Source organism: Peromyscus eremicus, chromosome 1, assembly GCF_949786415.1.
Source record: "Peromyscus eremicus chromosome 1, PerEre_H2_v1, whole genome shotgun sequence".
NCBI lineage: Eukaryota > Metazoa > Chordata > Mammalia > Rodentia > Cricetidae > Peromyscus > Peromyscus eremicus.
Genome location: NC_081416.1, coordinates 1,341,594 through 1,362,388, shown reverse-complemented (window position 1 = coordinate 1,362,388; position 20,795 = coordinate 1,341,594). Strand labels below are relative to the sequence as shown.

Below are 20,795 nucleotides of genomic sequence, written 5' to 3'. Positions count from 1 at the left end.
ACTGACTTCTAAGAATCCAAGAATAGTATCAATTCTGCTTTATGGAATCTATTCCTGAGGAATAACTCATGGGACGTTGAAGATATTTCCAGGCCTATGGCAGACAAGGGTCCAGAACAAGCACCCAAGTGATGCCACAGAACTCTTCACTCATCAGGACATGGCCCGTTTTCAGGGTCAGAGTCCAGAGTGATTCACTCACTCCAAAGGTCACTCTAGATAACACCTGTGATTATGTATAGGACCAACACCTTTTCCCAATGATGGAGGGGAGGAGGTGAAACCTGACAGCGTGGTCTCCTCCAGTAATGCACTCATCCCTCCCTCCCTCCCTTCCTTCCTCATTCCCTCTCACTCTCTTCTCAACTATGAATACAGTCCTGCTGTCTCCACTACCTATTGGTGAACTTGCCAGCTTTCCTGGATGGCTCGTAGGGCACTCGCAGGATGCTGGGTGTCTCCTCCATCACCCTGACAAGGAGGTTGTCAATGTAGTCCTCTAGTTCCCGGATGTGGGTGTCCTTCCTCCGAAGAAGTTCTTTGTGCTTCACCAGCTCCTGCAGCACCTCTTCGTAGGTCAGACTGCGGTACCCAGCCGTGGCATCGAAAGGATTGTTGTCCTGTAATAAAGTGCAGACTTGCTTTAGCAGGCAGGACGCAGGGACAGACATTAAGAGCTACTCAGAATTTCATCTTCTGGTTTTGCTGAGGCTGATAAAGTTTCTCTCCAGCCATAGATAGAACCAGGGTGTCAGTTCTCAGGTGCCAGCTAGTCCCATGAAGAAAAGAGAGCAGACAGACGAAGCCTGATTCAACTCTGCACCGGAAATTCCTTCTTACACTGGGAACAACTTCCGAGTGCAGAGCCTGTCCATACCAGTGAGGACGAAACCACAACCAGAGGCTGAGGTATGGCTCAGTGGCAGAGCACTTGCTTTAGCATGCAGAAGGCCCTAGGTTCCATCCTCAGCATGCTAGAGGGAATGGATGGCATGTGCTCTATAATTTCAAACTACAAGTTAGCCAATGTAATGAAAATAGGTTAAAACTAAACATCTGTAGGGATTTAGCCAAAGAACTGACAAGAATCTATAGAAACTGCACATATAGACACTGCCCATACAGACACTGTGTTCACAGAATCACTCCACTAAATTCAGATTCCCACTTCCACCTGGGCTTTTTACTGATGATGGCTGTGAGAAACAGAAATATAAACCTGCTTCTCTAATTTGTTGAAAATGATGAAGGCACCTGGAACTAAACCAATGATCATGGTCCATGGGTATAACTTCTGTCTTACTGTCTTAGCTGATCAGCAAGGTGAGCTTTTTTCCCTGAGTAATGGATTTTTCCATTTCCCGTAAACAACATTCATTTGTTTGATGTTGTTTCCATTTTTTTTGTGCTGTTATCAGGAAGCTCAGAGCTCAGCTACAGCCACATTAATACTATGGTCAGGACAGCTACATGGCCTCTCATCTCACTTACTTATTTAGCTAACAATATTCTAGTGGCCAAAAAAAAAAAAAAAAAATCAAGCAAAAGCATAAACACAACCAAAAGATATCGTGTATATATCTTGATACAAAATAGCACATTTTATGCCTTGAAAAATACAGTTCTATCCCTAAACCCAACAATTTAGGATGATTTGCATCACTGTTAGCCAAAACACTTCCATTTTGCTTTAAGAAAATCAACTAAAACATGAAGAAAACTCGTTTTCTTGTTCCTAAGGCAGGACTCGGTCTGCCCAGCAGAGGATGGGTGAGGCCTGGCGGAGGCAGAAAGACACTTGTTCTCCCATCTTCAGCATCCTCTTTGACTGTTATGTGTCTGGAACTTTTCCATTAAAGGCAAAGCCAGAACTTCACCATATGCTCCTACTGTGAGACCCCAGGCAGAAGCTAGAGTGACATCCCAGTCATCGAATGTGCCTCTTCCTCCTGGATATACAAACTTTAGGCTGAGAAGCTTCTCAAATACCCAAGGCCTCAGGGCTCGGGTGGTGACAGCTTGCAACAGGCTTCACACTCTCCAGACAGAAATGGGCAGTGTGATGGGCATGGACAATTAGCAAACAGGGCTCAAGATCTAGTGGCCTGCCACAGGCCAGAGAGGCAAGACCCGAAAACAAGTAAGAGAGGCTCTGGTGATACCCACTGCACCATCAAGCACAGGCAATATCATCCTTGAGGACCTACAGCATTTTTCCTAAGGGAAAAACATCACTGAAGGTTTCTAACCAGAAATGAATCACTTCTTGGCTTTTCTGCTATGATCAACTGTAAAGCAGAAATATCTTTGAGGCAATGTTCTAGGAAACTAACATGGCAACTATGGGTAAGATCGTCTGGGGGAGCAGAGGCTACTTCCAGAGCTATTAAAATACTGAAAACATGAATTTGGATGCTATAAAAACCTTAACCACCTCTATAACGCCATGATAAAATATGCACAGAATTTTTTAACATTTAATAAATGTTCATTTAAAATGGCACCACTTAAAAAAGAATATTTACCAAGACCTCAAACAGGAAAATCAAATCCTTTACTAGATATTGAAGTTTATTATAAATTTACTTTAATCATAAGTCAATAAACATAATATTTAAGAAAAATGAGTTTCAACTCTGAGAAATACTTTAAACAACTTACTTTATTTTCCCTTACTAAATAGGAAAAGTTGAAACTTTCTGAATTAAATTACTTGTGCCCCAACGTTTCAAATGTTGGTCTTATAAGAATAATTCTGAGGTAAGTGCTGGCTGCCTCCTTCTGTCTTGGATCAGCTAAGCCTATAACATAGTGTATTGGTCACCATTTGTTTAGAGGTAATTATAAATTTGTTAATTATATTCTCATAAAATATACATTGTATTATGCATTTTCTATAGTAAATACAAGATAAATTATAGAGATATTTTTGATTTGTCAGAAATAAGATAATCTTTGTACCTTAGCACAAGTACTAGTGTATAAAAATGAGGCTGGAATCAGCCAGAGTCTCACAGCCCTTATTTGGTGAGTTATCTCCAACCCCTTCCAACTCCAGAATTCTGTTATCTACTGACTAATTTTTTTTCTGAACTGCATTTTAAAATAATAAAGTCAAATTCCTGTGATTTTACTTCTCTAACAAAATATTTACTGGAAAATCTGAGCATCATGGGGGTCATGAAATTAAACTAATGGGCTATGTTACTTACAGGTTGCCAGCTTTATGTTGTTGTTGTTTTTTAATGAATTTAACATAATGGCATCTGTTAAAACTCTCTAATTTTAATCAAATTATATAATAAATACAATGATTTTTCAAATTACAAGTGATGTCATACATTTAAAAATCATTCACATGGTTATATTTAATACTGCACTAATAATACTGGTTTATGTAGTTAATATTTTAACATTTATTTAAGGAAGACAAATGATATGTCAAAAATTTTCCATTATGATATAAGTGGTCTAAAAGCCATGACAAGAATCATCTTAGTCTCACAAGTTCACCATTATTTATACTGTTCAATACTTTACAGCCAGAATGAACAATACACACACATATTCTTTATCTCCTTCACCCCAGTCTACTTCCTAGAAATGAATTTCTGTTATTAGTAAAGTTCTCCTGTCTTCTTTTCAAGTGGATATTTTACCCAAAATTCAGCCTCAGGTTTCTGAACAGGAAAACATCTTAGAGACACATGTACTATAAACTATACTCTGAGAAAGAATAAAAATAATTAATATAGCTCCTCCGTGGCTACAGATTTTACTCAATATTTGAAAACCATGCAAATTTTCTAATTTTAGGATTACAGTTCTTAAACTGACATATTACTACATACATACACACACTTATAACTTCAAAGGAAGTAATAAAGATTAATATTAACTAATATAAACAATGTTAAAATGTTTTCTGGTTACAAAAAATAGTTTGCTTAAAGAGGAATAATACTCTCAAGCAAATACAGAAATAGTTTTTCAAAGGTACATTTACTAATATCTAGGAAAATCTGAAAACTCCAACCTTGAAACCGGGAGAGAGCAAATGCAGACCGCAACAGGGCTACCACGAATTCAGTATTTGTCCCCACAGTTCACAGCACACGTTTTAAGAGGTTTTCCTATTTTGAAATTTAATATAAATTTTCCTTGTCTCTTTTCTTTCACAACTAATCCTTTCCCTTATCTACTTCATGTCTGCTAAAAGTAAAGTCCCTTATACAGACACAAAGATGGAGGACTGGGTAAGAGAGGAACAGTCCTCTATAAAGTTTTTAATCAGAATGTTAAATAATAATAAGAGTCATGTGGAAGATTCTTAGAATTATTAGCTATTTTTACCTTACACACAATCTAGTCTTTTAAACTAGGAAATATATATATATATATGTAAATTGTACAATATTTAAATCCAGACAAAAGCAAATTATCATGACTCAAAATAACTGAAGATTTAAAGAAAGGTTGTCCTGGTAACCAAATATTGGTGGGGTTCTAAGTGACATCCAAGGCGACTCGGGGAGAGAGAGGGAGGAGATGAAGGCCTGGTGTTCTTGGATCATCTCATTATTGTCTAATGAGGAACTCTGCTCTGGGAACATCATCTCAGCTACTTTCACATCTTTTGTCCTCCTCTCTTCATCTCCCTTTCAGTTCTTAATTAGGCCTTAAAGAGCTCACACTGCCCTTTCAAATGGCTACTGCTCCTGCCTAAACACCGAGCCTCCACAGACAGGTGTTGGCACCAGCATAGCCGACATACAAACCTAATTACACAATACTCCGTCCAGAAGGAGAGAAAATAACTTGGTGCATGGCTATTACTAGAGAACTTCATGTAAATTACTTCAAACATCTTATAATCTTCAACATAAAAATTGTTCAAATACGTCTCCTGAAAACTAGTCTGTAAGAACGCTTTCTCCTCTTAATTGTATCTTGCAGTACATTAGCAACACCTAGTAATCCTTTAACTGTCATTTAGAATAGTTAGATTCCAGAGAAAAATAATCACACATCAAGGATTCTTTTATCACCTTTAAATCCTTGAACTAAAACAATTTTCACATTTTAGTCTTTAAAGATTTCTGAGGATGTTTTTACAGCAATAAATTATAAGATTTGGAAAAGTATATCTACAAGCACACAGAAATTGTAATTAAGGTTACCTAATAAACAATAGCTACATATTAAATCGATTTTTGATGTTGCATTTTGTTTGAGATTAAGTAACAGCCCAGTAGAATTCATTTCACTATCTGATCAAAGGCTGACTTCATATAATCTGACATTGCTTCAAGACTGCCATATTATTAAAGACTTAAGTATTTATGAAACATCAAAACTTAAAAATCATTTACATAAAACAGCAAAAGCATTATCTAAAGTCTGTGCATCTGAAGTGTCTTCTACCATTCTTTAGACACACATCTGCACTTAAAATGGTTTATAAAATAAACTGTAACCCCACCTTGATTTCTTTTAGACAAACAATATACTGGAAATTGTAATATGCAATTGCTGGAAAATATTTAAATACATCTGGATCACACACATTAAGGGCAGATGGTTGAAACCACCGGCTTCTTTCTGTTACTCAGTAAGAATGTAGTTTTCCAGCAAGAACAACTGCCTGTATTTTTATAAAGTGATTTTTCTCCAGGTCAACATATTTAGAACACTCAGATGCAACTTTCCTGTACAATCCTGAACTTCAGATAACAATAAAACAAAGTCAAACTATCTCAACAATCACTGCAAACTACACACATCCATTTAACTGACTGCTGCCAATCCTAGGATAGTTCTGGTTTGGGTTTGACTTAGAAGGTAAGTATCCTGAAGTATCCATCCTTCCAAAGCCTTGCCTGGTAAACTCTGGTCTCTTACCACACTGCTTTCCTGATGTATATTACAAGCAGCTTTGTTTTATATTCAATCCCTGTCCAAACAACAAATGTCAGTCTACTATTAGAACTATAATGTTGACTCTGTATACAGCTTTCACATTGAGGTTACAAGTTATAAACAAACATGTATATACTAGATAGATGTTGACTGTAACTACATCAGCTTGAACTGTCTCTGAGCACATATAGAAGTCACACTCACTTGTACAATAAAGATGAAGTCTCAGTTTCACTTTCTTTTTTCTCCCCAAACCACCACACTGATCAACAATATTTCTGCCACTAAGGAGGTGATTTGGGAAATGTGTGCTATGGAGAAGCTAGGCTTGCTCTCTGGTGATCTTGTAACCCCTTGTCAACTTACCGGGACTTTCCTGAGGTCTTCACTGCTTGTTGGATTCACATGAAAACTAAGTAATAAAGCATAAAATAAAGGTTAAATGTGACACAGTCTGTACGGTAAGAAACAAAACCAGAAACATTTTAGGCCACACTGCAACATGTCTGTCTAAAGTCCTAGCTTAGGTAAGTGAGATTCAATTAAAAATGTAGAAAGCAAAACAGTATTTACTTAACATCCTTAAAGCATTTGCAGGTTTAAACCGTGAAAGAAAATCCTCCAGTTATCAGAATCAAAGAACCATCAATCTTAAATACATAGTTTCTAAATATCTTTAAGCATAGTGACTTTACCAGCAAGTTTCTTCATAAAAAGAGTTCTTACAATATATTCCTCATCTTATATAGACATACCCTCAACCCTTTTGATATATTACTGTGGAAAGCTGAGTAAATTTAGATTTGGAAAGGTTATAAAATAAAAGAACTCAGGCACCCTTTGTTTAAAATGTCAAACTGTATTGGAAAAATTAACTTTCAAACCTTACCTTGTCAATAAGAATGAGTCCACAGTGGCAGAAACTATTTCTGTCATTAATGTGATTCTAAGTATCTAGCTCCCAAAACTTAGTCAGAAACAGACCAAAACAAAAGAGATCTTGTTCATTTGGAGACATCACAGCAGAATGCCATAACCACTTTCTCCTTTGAAACATGCCCATTAGGAAGGAGACTGCAACCACCCCAGAGAAGCTCAACTTCAAAGCCATCTGACGAGTAAATATTTCATCAGTGCTCTTCCACTTTAAATTGTACCCAGCATCTAAGACACTTATCCCCAGAACAGCTACAAAGCATATTAATGTCCTAGGAGTCTTTTTATTCCACATACACATATTTAAAAGAAGACTTAACTATAAGACATACTTTCCATTATCTGCATACTACATTAAAAAAAACAACAACAGATTCCTCTGAAGACTTAGGGAATTCGCTTTTAAAACCTTGACTGTGTGACAGAAAGTGTGGACACTGGAAATCTTGTCTGGAACACATTCCTAATTATAGGTCATGTCCCACATGGCAAACCCTAAAAGGCATGATGCTTGCAGGACCACAGCAAGAAAATTTCCTATGTAGCCATGGTACACTTGTTATGGTACATGGTACACTCAGATTTGCACATCCAGCTCATAAGAACTGGGTGTGGACCTTTCTCTGGAAGTGAGCCTGTGGAAGCATTTTCACATTGCAGTGGGGCTGAGTGACCAGGTAGACAACCCTGAGACACGGGCTGAGCACCTGCAGTGTACCACTGACAGGCTTATGTGGCTGCCACATTTCCCCATCCCCTTATGTCACCATCTGCATGGTGTTCTGCAAGGTCCTTTACTAGTGTCATAGAATCACGCAAGCCTCAAAACCCTGACAAGAAATGAAACAATAAGAACAAACCTACAGTGGTGTACTGTGGTAGCAACTGCTGATGGGTGGTTTCTTGCTTTCTCCAGTTCTCAATCTAAGCTAGTGGAATGAAGGGGCCAGTGAGAGCAGTGTCTCCTTGCTCCATGACCTTATACATGCTTCCTGATAAGCAGAACACTGCAGTACACCCGTACCCACTGGTGGACAGTCCCATGGGTATCATCACTTACACTCAGGGTACCAGAGAAAGGGTCAAGGGCTCTGGAGCTGTGGCTTTACCCCTGAACCTGCTGCTTTGTGACCTTGAACAAGTGACTTTGACTGATCTTGGTTCCTTCACCTGTAAAACCATGATGGTAAAAGTGTCTCTCAAACAAGACTGCTATGAAGAGAACATGAATGGACTAACTCAGAAAACAAAGAGCAGAAAGAGCATGCTCCGCGCATGATTTCATGAATGTCTCAAACTCTTTATCAAAATTAACTGTTATTTTCCTGCCAATTAAGAGGGCCACGTGGTACCATATTCTATCTTCCATAACTTCATTTTAAAAATAAGGGAAAGTAGGCAATGGGTATGCGTCCTCCACTGCTGACTGGTGGAATCTGGCTCCGAGATCCGTCCTAACTGGGATACCAGCCCTACGCCTTTGCGAGTGCTGACGGTACTGCCAAAGCCTCACACAGGCATTTTGGATTAAATGGCCAATCTCACTTCATCATGGGATAAAGCCTCATGCACAGGATGGAGGGGTAGGGTATCCTAAAATTCTTAGAGCAAGTGTGGGAAAGTCATGTTCTCTCCTTGAAGAAGGCCTGTTTCACGGGAAAAGCAGGACTGACAGAGAGGCTTGGCTGTCTAGAAGAGGGCTCTGTGGAGACTTGGGGAGAGCAATGTGTGCTAGACAGTGCCATCACTACAGGACTTTGGAGCACAAACTGCAGGGGTAAGATGCTCCTGAAGGGTTCTAAGGCCAAATTTAAGGACCTCAGACCTTATCTATGAAGCAGTAAGTGCATGTTTCCCAACAATATTAGTCTCCTCTCAATAAGATAGCAATGTTCCACATTTGAGGCTCTGCTCTACTCTGCTCTACTCCAAGAATAAAAGACTATGACTGTATCTAGTCAATGGTCTGTCTCAGGTAGAAATCAGTGAACTGAGAAATAACAGAGGCATGGGCATTATATTATCAAAAGGATTTTTAAGGAACACATTTAGATCACAGATTTTTATCAAAAATCACAAAACAATATGCAGTGTTGAGTAATTTTTGCTCAGGAAGCTAAAACGAAACTCAAGGACCGAGAAAGGGCTGAAAATTCTGGGGAGTTTACACTGTAAGGGCTAGAAGGGCAAGGTATTCAGGGCAACAGCCCAGTCCCTGCCCTCTGTACCTGAGCATGCGCATGGGTATGAGCTTGTCTGTGAGCTGAGGTCCCCATTCTACACCATGTGCTGAGAAGGCTCCCACATTGGTATTGTCTGAAATCCAAAGGCTGAGCCCTCCATTGTGGTCTGCTTTGTATACACACACTGACGTGTCAAACACATGACCAACTCAGTCATTCATGACTGCCTTTTTTTAAATCTGTCCTTACATGGGAGAAAAAAGAGTTAACTGAACTGGATTGAATTAGTGTGATGCAAAATAAAATGTCTCTATTTATTGAAGTGTGGCACCAATTTGTGATATCTGTTTCTTTGGACTGGTGTCCTCATGTCAGACAAGATATTGAATAATACAGTTTGACTGCTCAACTGAGCTGCTGACAAGTTACGGATTTCAATCAGGTAGAAAATAAACCTGGATATGTTCATGATGAAGAGGAAGTCTATATGAACTAAACTCCGGAATTGAAGTTTAATTTTAGAAAAAAGACTTGAGGAAGTCTGAAGGAGCCACAGGATCCTAAAGTACTTTTTAAACAGATAAAATATTTTAACTCATATGCTTAAACATATTTTAAATGGATAAAATGTCTTAAGCTTAACATAATCAAGTTTTCAGGTAAAAGTATCAATTTTTTATGTGCAAATTCATTTTAAAATTCTGAAAAATGTTTACAAGTAAACTCTAAAAATTTGAAATATAAACTATTGTGCTTTTTAAATATTATTTTTATAGACATCATTAACTTTCCTACAATATCATTTATTAATTTATCTTAAAGTTAGAGCAAGGGGTAAATAAATAATTGAGTAGAAATTGAAGTCTGTGTTATACTAGTCTTCCATACATAGGCACTAAAAGTAAACCTGTCTGTATGAAGTGATGGACAGTTGTTACAGTGGTGATTTGGGCTTCTGGCGGTACTCAAAATGTTTCCTTCTTAAAGCAAACACATTCTTTAAAGCAGGAAGCTCTAAGAAAGGGGAAGAACTATTCAGAATGAAGCACTTGTAAAGCACTTGTAAAGACAACAGCACAACTGAGAACAAAGGTCTATTATAAGCAGATACAACTATATAACCTCCAGGCTTCAGGATGGGAAACCTTCCAAGCAGGAGGCTATCACTTGCATGGACCACTCTTTCCAAAGCTTAGGGAGCATCTCATACTTCCTACTGTCCTTCTAAACACCATCACTTTTCAAACGACAAAGTCTACTTTGTCCTACAGCTTTCTGCATTTTCCATTTAATATGTGAATCCAAATTATTGACAACTCCACAGATGTGACACCTGGCAGGGAGAGGAGGGCAGTTTCTTTAGACACTTGTCAGTATCTTATTATGTGAATGAAGCAAGTGTAACTCTTTCCAAGGTCAGCATCCTATTGATCCTGTCCTTCAAGTGAAGGGAAAAAACTCTAGGGACCCAAGCTTCCCTCAGTGGCAAGGGTGGGTGGGAAGAGGTGCTACAAGAAGCCATCATGCATCATTAAATCTTTAACATGTATAAGAATATGAGAGAAGCATGCTTCACAGCATTGGACTGGTATATAATGGAGTAGAATACGGACACCAGCCCTCACAGCAAAAGGAAATTACTCTTCCACACTCTGTAATCCCAACACTCCCAACATTGCTTCTTTGATGACAAACTTCTTTTACCAGGGCAACTGCCTCACTTTCCAATCTCTCCTTCCATTTCACCAATGGCTACTCTTTCTTTTTGAGACTTTTTTTTCTGTTCAGCATGCCAGCCTGTTTCCACCCACACTCCCAATGCCCCTTTCGTTGCCACCTTCCTCTTTCTGTTCTTATGTGGGAAATGCCAGCTACTTCCTAGGAAAGTGGCCAGACCTCTCTCTACTCTGCCTCGATGGCTTCATATCTCCTGCTACTTTAGCTGCTACCACATCATGGATGAATGACTGAAATCTTTTTCTCTACAAACACAACTTCTTCATCCTCTAGAATACTGGGCTTACAAATGTCTTGCTACAGATTCAGAACAAGAATCCTACCTGCACCTCAAGGTGAATGTGCCTAAACTATCTACCCCTTTGCCTTTTCCATCAACTGTCTCCTGGGCACCCAAAGTAAAACATCAGTCTTTAGCTGGCAAGTCCCATAAATCCATCCTACTTGGGACTCTTAGCCTAGATCACATCTCCTTGCTGCTCATGTGTGCTATCTTTCTGATCATAGAAACATGATCACACCTCTATTCACCCCAACTTACCAAATCTAGCCAAGGCTCTGTTGGCAATGGTGGTATCTCAGATGCAAGTCTAACTTCATGATTTAGCTGTCAGAATCTCTGGCTTGGATATTCTGCTTGAATAATGACAAATTCTTTAGCCAAAGTTTCAATCCCACCACATTTTATTCAGCTATCTTTCCAGTACGCAGTGCCCAAGTACAAGCCACCTAACTATTCAAAATTTCATACTTTTAACTTTCAAAAAATTAACATTAGAAGAACAATAAAAGAAATTAGCATGACTGTTTTATACAGCAAACTGAAGCTCAACAGCTGCCTTTTCTGAATCTGGTCTCACCCCAGGGCTTCCCATGCCTCTTTGCTGGAAGCCACTTGAAGGAATCATATCTCATTAACCTTTCCAGCCTTACTTCTGCCACAGTGTCTAAGGCATGGTAGGAACATAAAATAAGGATGCTGAATGACTTTTTAACAATTTGTAAGAGCCAGGATGGTTGGCTGAGTAAATCAATGGTAAGACAATACAATGTCTGCCAACAAGACAGCAAGTCCCCAAGGTACAGAGAAAACCCTTTTCCTAAATAACAAAAGTTACTTAGGTTTATATCTGACAGGATACTAGTAGACTGCTTTCAGTTCTTTTTAAGATGGGAAGATATATTCCGGCATTTACAGCTATGTCCTGGTTGGCTTTTGTCAACACAAGCTAGAGTCATCTGATAACAGAAAACTTCTACTGAGAAAATGCCGCATAAGACTGTCCTGTAAGCAAACCTGTGGGGCATCTTCTCGATGAATGCTCATCTTGGAGGCCTGCTCACTGTAGGTGGTGCTGCCTTCTGGGCAGGTGGTCCTGGGGTATATAAGAAAGCAGGCTGAGTAAGCCACAGGGAGCAAGTCAGTAAGCAGCATCCTTCCATGGCTTCATTTCCTGCCTTCAGGTTCCTGCCCTGAGTTCTTGCCCAGCCTTCCCTTCATGGGGAACTATGAGCTGTTTGCTAATAAACCCTTTCCTCCCTAAAATGCTTTTGGTTATGGTCTCTATCACAGAAAAAAAAAGGTAAACCAAGACAAACTGCCAATAAGAGTTTAAATAAGTTCCAAATTAATGGACTTTTAATAAAATTAACTGGTTGGTTTACGAGCATACAACCTGCCACCACTTTACTATCTGACCACACTACAAACCAACTGGAGAACCCTGGTAAGTTCTGAAGAGTTACTCCTGTGCTTCTTATTTCATGCTCCTGAGTGGTTTCACACTAAAGGAGTTCTAAAAAATTGTTATCGATCCTCTTCTCAAAGCTCAAAAACAATTTTTAATTGAAGTAGCCAATGAGATTCTTTAGTAAGCATATATTAATTATAATTATGTCTGTTACACAGGCAAATAAAGCTGAGGAGACAAGATGAAACAGTATTTTTATTTCTTTCTTTTTAGGAAAAAAGCAAGCAATATCGGACTAAGTCAAATTAATGACAGAACAGCACCAGGAACTACATGCTCTCTCCTGGGACTGGGCACACCCAACCCTCCAGTGACAAAACAGAACTAAAGCAGAAGTGTCTGTGGGGAGTAACAGCAATCTGCTTATTAATATTCTCATGAGGTATCTTTTAGGAGATCTCAGAGGCAAGACAATTAAAAACCGTGGTCAGTAACACCAAAGGTCATGGACAGCAAATCTAGACCAACAGCATTTCATTAATACTAGCTGCTGCTGCAGGAAGGCCTAGAACATAAGGACTTGTAGATATCTGCCAAAGAAAGGCAGGCTTCGAAAACTTAATAGTCAATCAAGTTTATTAACCATTTTCTCCTGCTGAAGAAAGTACTTGGAATTATTTTATGTCTTTAAAATGTCAGTACAACAGTTCACTGATTCCCACACATAAGCCCGTGGAGGCCAAACCCCACTCCTTTAAAGCTAAGCCTCTCAAACGTTTTTTCTCTTAAGTACCCTTAATACATGAGAAGAATAAATCCAGCAACACACACACAACTTCCCTGACATGTCAAGATGAACTTGAAAATTTCAGGCATTTTACTTCATAATTCTATCATGCCTCGCTTGATGTAAGACGATTCTCTGTCACTGAGGAAACTGTATTGCTTATCTCTGTGCTCTGAGGAGACCTTGGCGTGCCACTGCTAGTGCCACATACCCACTAGTAGTGGTGGCTGTGGGAGGGAAAGTTGTCCCTTGTAGTTCAGAAGCAAAACAGAATTAGGATGGAGTGATGAAAGCAAGGTACCAACACCCCTCACTGGACTGGTACACTATCTCCATCTGCCTATGAAATCAAGGGCAGCCCAGCCTCCCTAAGCTTCCTGCCGCTCTGGGGAAGTTTGAAGAAAATCTGAACTCCTGAGGAGGAGCAGGAGGAAGCATCTGCCATCCTCTAAACCAGATTAAAAAGGCCACACCACTCTTGGCCAAGACACAAATTCACTGGCTGTGGCTGAGACAAGTCATATCTGAAGAAAAGCTGTGGTACCCCCTGGTTTCCAGGAAGGCTTCAGGTGTTCAAGAACAACACGCAGGGAGTGTGTTTGCTCGTAAGCATTCAAGGCTGCAGCCATCTCTGCAAAGCCTTCAAGAAGGGCTGTCCATAGCGGTGAACCCTCAAAGCCCCTTCCTTGGTGACAAAGCACAGCTGTGGGAGCAACAGAGTTCTACACGTAAGCTCCCAGGCTGAGAAGCCCAGCCCCTAAGGCATGCACAGTGACCAAGTTTGCCTCAGCAAGATTGTAGAACTCCATGTCTGCCGAAAAAGAATACAAGGTTTTGCATGAAAAAACAGTCTTTGCCCCTACAGACATATGAATAATCTTACTAGAAATTATACATTATTCTATCCCACTCAGATTTTCCTAAATGTTTCTTCACTCAGAAAATGGTTAAAACACTCATTCCCACCAGTTCAAAGACTACAGTTATAACCAATGCTGACATCTAAAGTTTCTTATGCTACAGTAACTTTCCCACTGCTGGGCTCCTCTAAGTTTTACAACTGAAAATTACACTACACCACACAATGTTGCTTTTTTGGGGGGTGGGGGTTGCTTTTTCCAGAATCTAACACTGCACTTGAAATGTGGCCTCACTGGAACTTTGGAGTTCCTGTGTTTCTTCCTACTCAGGTCCAGGTGGCAATTTCCTGAGTTTTCCTAAACAGGATCTGGGCACCTCCTCCTGTGCTGAAGAATCCCTACTCTCTAGAGAACTGGGTGCTAAAATCAAACCATGACATGCCAAATTCCCAGTAAGCCAGGCCCATGCCACTACCACCTCCAATCGCTGACAGTTTTAGACACACTGGGTCCCTGAGAGCCCTTTAAAGCATTTACCCTTCACCAGATCCCTTCCCCCATCTCTTTTCACACATCTATCCGTTGAGGCTGTTCATTTCCCCTTTCCATCATCCCCAGACTGACCAACTCTGCTCATTTACACTTCTGCACTTGTTATTTTCACACAGGGTCTTGCTATGCAGATTCAACTGGCCTTGAACTCACGATCCTCCTGGTTCTATCTCCTGAATGCTAGGATGACACATGCACAGCACAGCCTCATCTCACCTGTGATTTTACTTCCAATAACACTTCCCAACTGTACCATGCATTAGGACAATTCCACACTTTGAATCTCCCTGCCGACAGCCTTACAGACAGACCTCGCCTCATGTAGCCTTTGTCTCTCAGTAGCAGTCTCCTGTATGAGAGAGAACCATCACAGCCAAGTAAGAGCAATAATCTTCCTTCATTCAGTGTGAAAACAAGCACCTTTCTTTTGGAACTCTGGTAGTCTAAATGAGCAGGCCCAAGAAGATAACCTTTTAAGATCCTACTGATTCCTATAAAATGACCACAATATAAGCATATTTAACATTCAAATTCTCATTTTATATGTTTTCTGTTTGATGAGAAATGCTTATTATTTCTAAAAGCACAACAATAACAGAACATAAAAAATATAATCACCACTACACTAGTCAGATGAAGGAATTTTGAGTCCTGAAACTGTGAGCAGTGTAAGGTGCTTCCATGGATTTCCTAAAGCAGGGCTCTTCTCCAAAGGGACTCTGAAATGTTGCAAGTTCTCAATAAATGTCTTTTATCCTTCTTATTATGACAGCTGGAGCTGCCTTCTTTAATAAACTCTAGTATTTCTTTAAAGTAGAGCTTATACTCTACTTGGAGTATCTCCATCTAATATAGTTAGCACAATCGTTAAGTGTTCTGTAGATGCTGTATAGTGAGATCATAGCCAGAGTGACCATCTCCAGTGATGTTTTCAGCACTGCTCTCCACACTTCGTGTGCCATGCTAATCTCTTCCCCATCAGGTTACCCTATTTCACAGTGAAAGGCTAACATACAAGGCCCTATAGCTTTTTACCAAAGATGTAAATAAACCCAAACCTGACTTACAATTCTGAACTTGTACCTATCCCATATTCCCTTCAAAGTGTTCTATTTTCATAGTACATTGTGAAATCCTTTGTTGAAGAATCAAATATAACCCTGAATCAAAATGTAAATCACATTCAGTGTGATTTTCATTTTTCATAGCTTTAGACAATTCATTTCTTTGAAGATAAAGAAAGATATGAAAAACCGTATTTGTTATGTCTCTGATAAACAAAATACATGACTGTCTGGACACTCTCCTCCTATACCAAGCTCCCTAACAAAGTGTCCATGGTGCTTAAAGCTGAGCTGCTGCACCTATTAAGTGGAGCACTGGTAGCCTGCAGTAGCAAACTTGCTTCCTCAGGAAGGTACCAGGCAGCAAATGACAGACATGAATTACAGCTCCCTAACTCTAGCTAGAGAAGAAATGGTGAGATTGCTCAGTTTTTAATAAAGAACTAATAATTTAATAGTATAAAAACCACTATTTAGAAACTATTCCTTTGAAACCTATCAAATAACCTTTTTTTTCCTGTTTGCTTTACTCATTTAGTTGTTTTTGAGACAGGGCCTCATTATGTGGCAAAGGATGGCCTTGAACTCATGATCTTGGTGCCTCAGCATCTTGAGTGCTGGAATTACAGGTGTGTACCACCACACATGCCTCTCTAAATACTTTCTATATGGTTTTCATTACTGTTTACTAAAATGGATATGTCTATCAACTCATTTCCCAACTTATAAAGTCCACGTTCAGTGGTCAAGATCAAGGCCAAAGACATTTGCCTTGAGGAAACCTTTCCCCAATTTTCAGTATACTGAACTGCTCCTTTCTCTACCTTTCCATGGCAAATTTCCTGTACTTCTATAGGGCATGCTCTATTCTGTATTGGTAACAGGTCATTTCTTTCATGACCCTCCCAACTATCTTAGCCATGTAAATCATGCCCTCAAACCTCCACTCCTTGCCTTAGTGAAGCTTAACACAAGCCTGTGAAACCACACAGAAAATATGGGGACATAAACTTTAAGAAAACCAAGCATGTTCAAGCATCAGCTATTTAAATGGTATTAGCTCCTTCATCAGAACAATTTCCAAATGTAAAATAAGTATATAAAGCACATTAAAACATCATTCAACATCTAATAAAAATTTAGCTATTTATTCATAATTATATAATAACATTATACTCAAATTAATTCAAAGAGGAATAATTCATCTTTAAACAGTAAGTTCAAAGACATCTATGTCATATGCTCAGATCCTAATATTTCAATGGAGTAAGTGAATACAGTAACAATTTTTGGTCTATTTTATACATCACCATTAGATATTTAGATAATCTGGCTACAGTAGTTACTACCATAAATACATAATACATAAATACACTGCCTGCATTTCAAAAGGGAAAGCGTTATCATCAATAAAATGAAAGCAGTATCAGGTGACACAGTCACAGAGCCCAGTTGGAAATGTCTCGGGCACAGAAAACAGAAGCCTGCAGAGGAGGCATGCACAAAAATAAATGAGGGCTATAGGTGTAAGAAGCAAGGTTATTCCCACAATGAAAGACTCACGGGAGATTAAGAAGGGCAAGATTTGGAAAAGCCAGAACCACTGGAGAGAAATGTGTATAATCATTATAACGATAAGATGAAAACACTTTAAATGCACAAATCTTTAAAGTTACTGAAATTTGCATTCTTGTGTTCAAAGAAGCCAAAGATTATTCAAGTGTTGGAAAACAAACTTGCAAGAGCTGTTAATGTTTTCATACTAGCTTGCTAGTTTTAATTCAAAACACACAGTTCCTATTCTTGAAAAAGAAAAGAAGACAAAGAAACACCACCTTGTGATAAAAAAACAAAACAAAACAAAACTAAAACCTCAAACCTCTCCATCAAGACTAACACCCTAAGTCTGATTCAGAAACCATATACCTTACACTCTTCTATGAAACAAAACAGTTTCAAAAATGCTCTATCTTGTCAAATTTAAGACACACCATGGCCTTGGGAGTCAATTCAGGTGGTAAAGCACTTGCCACCCAAGCATGAGGACCTGAGTTCTGATCTCCAGCACACTCATAACAGAGGGGCACAGTCCCAGAATATGCACCTGTAACCCCAGCACTAGGAAGGCAGAGACGGGATCGCTAGGGCTTGCTGGCAAGCTAGTATAGCAAAATTGGTAAGCTCTAGGTTCAGTGACGCAAAAAGTAAGGTGGAGAGAGATAGAGGAAGACATCCAGTGTGGACCTACAAAACACACACACACACACACACACACACACACACACACACACACACACACACAAGACATCACGATCTTTGGCTTCCACACTTGAGATTCATCCTTACATTGGTTCCTTTTCTCCTCTTACCAGTCCTTTTCCATTGTCTCACTCAAAGGCAGGAGAATGCATGAAGTGTTTCTCAGAAGGCAATCCTTTCCTCTCCACCCAAAGCCCCACAATGTTCACAGCTTCCTAACTGACTAGTCACCCCAGCCTTAGTCATCCCCTCCCATTATTTCCCCACAGGCACTCCATGTTAGCTCTGGACTAAGACATTAATTCCATCCTATCACATCCCACCCTAAAATGCTCTAGAAGCCTAAACACATTCAATTTATGCAGGGAGACATAACAGGAAGCCAAGAGCTCATCTCAACCACAACCACAAAGCAGAGAAAACAAAGTGGGAATAAAGCAAGGCCTAAAGCTTTCCAAATCCCACCCCTGGTTACATACTTCTTCTAATAAGGCCTCACCTCCTAACTTCTCAAACAATGTCACCAACTAAAGAACAAGTATTCAAGTAGCTAATGGGATATATTCTCATTTAAACCACCATACTCTCTCATGTGGAAAATACTGAAGAGAAATAATAAAAGTATCATTTGATTATCAGAGTTGAAATTCAGAAACATATTCATCTTGATGGCCTACAGGAGCCATACTGAGACAGGTCATGCAACATCAGAAATTCATTAGATTTTAACCTTTGCAGGCACATTCTAGCTTTTGACATTGAGACATAATGTCATCTATAAAAGTTGTGCTCAAGAACCACATAGTTAAAACTCACTCAGCCTAAATGACCTGTGGCCACTAGTCACCTACCAAATATAACATGTTTGTAATAAAATGCTTACCTGGGTGTTTTCTGAATTAAAACTACAGACACCAATATCAAAGTTACATGGAAATAACCAGACCAACTGGTAACAGCATCTCTCAAACATGAAGGTAGAAGAGAGCTGAGTGAAGAAACCCAGGCCAGGATGTCAAAACCGACTGTCCCCACTGTGGTCTCCTCTCTCGCCAAAAGTCTGACTGTTTTAAAGTCATCAGAGGAGCAAGATAATCTAGAATAGGCAGTTTTAGACAAGAGGACACAAGTGAAAAACACACTCAACTAATGATGTTTAAAACAATTGAGAAACATATAATGTATGTCCTGACAGACTTTCCTCTAACTATACAGTTCAGTGCCCACCATTAAAAAAGATCATCCGCCTCCATCTAGGAAGCTCTTCTGCTTCTTGGTTTTACAAAGAAGTAATTCTCTCAAATATTATCTTCAACCAAAAAGCTTATGTATTGATTTATGAAAATTAGCATGCTGGGGTCATTGGAATGTAATCTTAATACTTTCCTATTGGAAAGCTCCAGAGGATGTACAGGCTCTTGCTTGCATTTGGTCACATCATAACGACCTGCTCTCTTTAACTATCGGACTCACCACGTGTTATCCTGTGTCCAGTGCCTAAGAGCTCGTTAATTACCTAAACTATATCTCCATAGGTCTTGTTAATTACCCGTCTCCTGTCTCGGAGGACCTTGTTAATAACTTGTACAGTCTCTCTAAAGAGGTCCTAACAACACATTAAAATTAAAGATGCTTTTCTTTTAGCACCTGTCAAGTGCTGTAAATTGAGAAATTTTCACATCAGTTTATTAGCCTACAGTAGTTTTCGTGGGGGTTCGTGGTGTGTTTGCTTCCATTTCTCTCACATATAATCTCTCTGTATCTTAATCTCTCATCTTAAAAAAATAAAGAAGGAAAACTTAGCAAAGTTTGTCTTTTTTGTTACAGATTTTCTTTTGTTTTAAATTTTAAAGACCATAAATATCAATTTGCATTAGAGAGTTAGGAAAAGGATGGCATGGATGGTATCTGCAAATTAACCCAATGGGAGATGCGCCAATTAATGAGACCCATTATAATGAGTATTAGGATGACAAAGGGTAAAAAAGTTTCAAGTCATCTCTAGGGAGTCACACATAAGTTCCAGTCAGTGCTGTGGGAACTAATCACACCCTTGCCTCTCACTCCCAGTCACTATTACATGGGAAACCCTACAAATCCCTGGCCACTAATGGATTAAGAGCTCAAAAAAAAAAAAAATCATCCAAAGTTGACATTCTCAGTCTCATCAACGAGACTGCAAGTTTTCAGACTCAGAAACGACAGACAGACTAATAGGCAAGCCATCTTCATACAAGTATGAACAAAGAGTAAAACCTTACACACAGTAACGTTTACAATGCTAAGGACTGCTTTAAATTCTCTCTCTCTCTCTCTCTCTCTCTCTCTCTCTCTCTCTCTCTCACACACACACACACACACACACACACATACATACATGCACGCGCGCGCGCGCGCGCACACACACACACACACACAAAATGTCCATAGAAGACATTGGGAAAGGAAGATGTAACAACTATGAATAAGATATTTCTTTAGGATCGCTTATTTATTTTTTCAAGTAAAAAAAATGTAACCTTACAATAATAGTCCATTTTTATAGGCATGTTACAGCTTCCTGATAATGGCTACATGCAACAGTTGATAGTGATTCTTGGTCTGTGGAAGTTAGACACACTTAAACATACATTCTGGGTATCTAATTTTCTGTAGTTCCTAAGAATGATGTGACACAATCACAAACAGGAAATGACCAGTTAAGGGGTTAAGGAAAGAAGGGAGTAAGGAATGGAGAACTACCCGATCACAAAAGGAAAAGGTATACTGTCAATTAAAATTGCAAAATATTAGTGATAAATATGTCT

General features: G+C 39.2%; 1 protein-coding gene across 3 annotated transcripts in view; it reads right to left on the bottom strand.

Annotated features, from left to right (window-relative positions):
* Rab11fip2 (RAB11 family interacting protein 2) overlaps positions 1 to 20,795 on the bottom strand; it is a 35,994-nt gene that overhangs the window by 1,339 nt on the left and 13,860 nt on the right. Inside the window, exons 4-8 of one of the 3 annotated variants that reach the window (XR_009377813.1) lie at positions 14,882 to 15,014; positions 12,073 to 12,151; positions 11,317 to 11,408; positions 6,286 to 6,331; positions 557 to 620 (exon numbers count right to left, since the gene is read on the bottom strand). Coding sequence is in view for 2 of the 3 variants with exons in the window: in XM_059255806.1 (XP_059111789.1) it covers positions 413 to 620; positions 6,286 to 6,331 (254 nt within the window). In the remaining variant the exon portion in view is untranslated. Of the gene's footprint in view, positions 1 to 412; positions 621 to 6,285; positions 6,332 to 11,316; positions 11,409 to 12,072; positions 12,152 to 14,320; positions 15,015 to 20,795 lie in introns of those variants that run through there. The other 2 variants (XM_059255806.1, XM_059255811.1) reach the window with 2 other exon arrangements.